This window comes from Penaeus monodon, chromosome 29 (assembly GCF_015228065.2).
Source record: "Penaeus monodon isolate SGIC_2016 chromosome 29, NSTDA_Pmon_1, whole genome shotgun sequence".
Taxonomy (NCBI): Eukaryota; Metazoa; Arthropoda; class Malacostraca; order Decapoda; family Penaeidae; genus Penaeus; species Penaeus monodon.
In genome coordinates, this window is record NC_051414.1 from 28,554,347 (window position 1) to 28,555,991 (window position 1,645).

At 41.2% G+C, this 1,645-nt stretch overlaps 1 protein-coding gene across 1 annotated transcript in view; it reads left to right on the plus strand.

The window, feature by feature from the left end:
- The window catches only part of LOC119592110 (ryanodine receptor-like), a gene marked incomplete in the record, with an annotated part of 20,940 nt that overhangs the window by 18,066 nt on the left and 1,229 nt on the right, over positions 1–1,645 (plus strand). The window contains 5 exon segments of the mRNA XM_037940930.1: positions 78–233; positions 508–568; positions 968–1,114; positions 1,285–1,416; positions 1,549–1,628. Of these exon segments, the coding sequence (XP_037796858.1) occupies positions 78–233; positions 508–568; positions 968–1,114; positions 1,285–1,416; positions 1,549–1,628 (576 nt within the window).

Here is a 1,645-nt window from a genome sequence, read left to right on the forward strand (position 1 = left end):
ATCTGTACAGTATAGTTTAGCAAACAAGTCCTTCTTTTCAACGTCTTCACCCCCCCCCCTCCCCATCTTCCCCGCAGGAGCTTCCCCAACAACTACTGGGACAAATTTGTGAAGAAGAAGGTCCGTGAGAAGTACAGCGAGACCTACGACTTCGACGCCATCTCGAACCTCTTAGGAATGGAGACGACCATGTCCTTTAAGCAAGAGGAAGTGCCGACGGGTATCATCGGATAGTGAGTAACGGTGGAGCTGTTACACGATTGGAAGTATTATCTGACTGGAATTTCTTAGTAGAATAAGAAAAAAAGCGTCCGGTGTTCGTTTTGTCTTGCGTGTAAAATATTCAAAATAAGGGTAGATATATTTACATGATAAGAACTACATCAGAACGACCACTGTAAATATGTTTTCGACACAGTGAGAATGAATATTAATAAATGAATCATAATAAAAAAGTCAATGAATAGAATTATTGACATTCGACTTACCTTTTGACATTCCTTTCAGCCTCTCTTCGGTCGACTGGAAGTACCAGATCTGGAAGGCAGGCGTCACCATCACTGACAATGTGAGTCTCGGCATTCTACTAATATATTCTTTTAGTCTGATGTGTTATACAAAGTTGGAATCTGTATTTGTAGGTATGATAAGAGGACTTTGAAGGAAGTCATTCGGAAGGAACACTAATAGTAGATTTTAGGCAGAGATGGATGGGACATATTAAATATATAACGACAAATATACACCGAGGTCTTATAAATCCAAATGTCTTTTTAGTCTCTGCTTTACTGACTTCATTCATATGTTTGTGATTAAAGTAAAGTTTTGTATCTGAGGAATGATTTGGATACATTTTGATTATACATCTATTCATATTCATGCCTTTGGTGGTGGCGTAGGTGCTACTCGAAACTGTCGTTAGGAAGACATATTGCCACTTTCACAAGACCCTTGTTTCCTTCCACAGCAATTCTTGTACAACCTTTGGTACCTGACCTTCTCCTTGCTGGGCAACATCAACTACTTCTTCTTCGCCGCTCACTTGCTCGACGTGGCTGTGTCCATCCCGTCACTGAAGACGATCTTGCAGTCCGTCACACACAACGGCAAACAGGTCATTTTATATCAGTCTTTGTGTTGACATTCTAGCTGATAGATCTGGTGATACTGTGAGCAATTTTTTTTTTACGGGGAAGTGCAATAAAAAAAATATATACTTGTTCGTTTATAAGTTCGTTCAGATCATTTAAAAATCCAATGCTCATGTTTCTCTTTATGTTGCAGCTCATCCTCACCTGCATGTTGCTGACGATTATCGTGTACTGTTACACTGTCATCGCCTTCAACTTCTTCAGGAAATTCTACGTGTCAGAAGAGGATGATGTTGTTGACCAGAAGTGCCACGACATGTTGACGGTCAGTAAAAGCTCCGAGCTCCAAGAGAAATGAAGGAAAACAATAATAAGACATATTGCAGACCTTTATTACTTCGTTAACCAGACTCGTTGTCCGTCCTGACTAACACCTTCTGTTGTTCTGTTGTTTCAGTGCTTCGTGTTCCACTTGTACAAGGGCGTGCGCGCTGGTGGTGGTATTGGTGATGAGATCGAGGCTCCTGACGGCGACGAGTACGAGTTCTACCGCA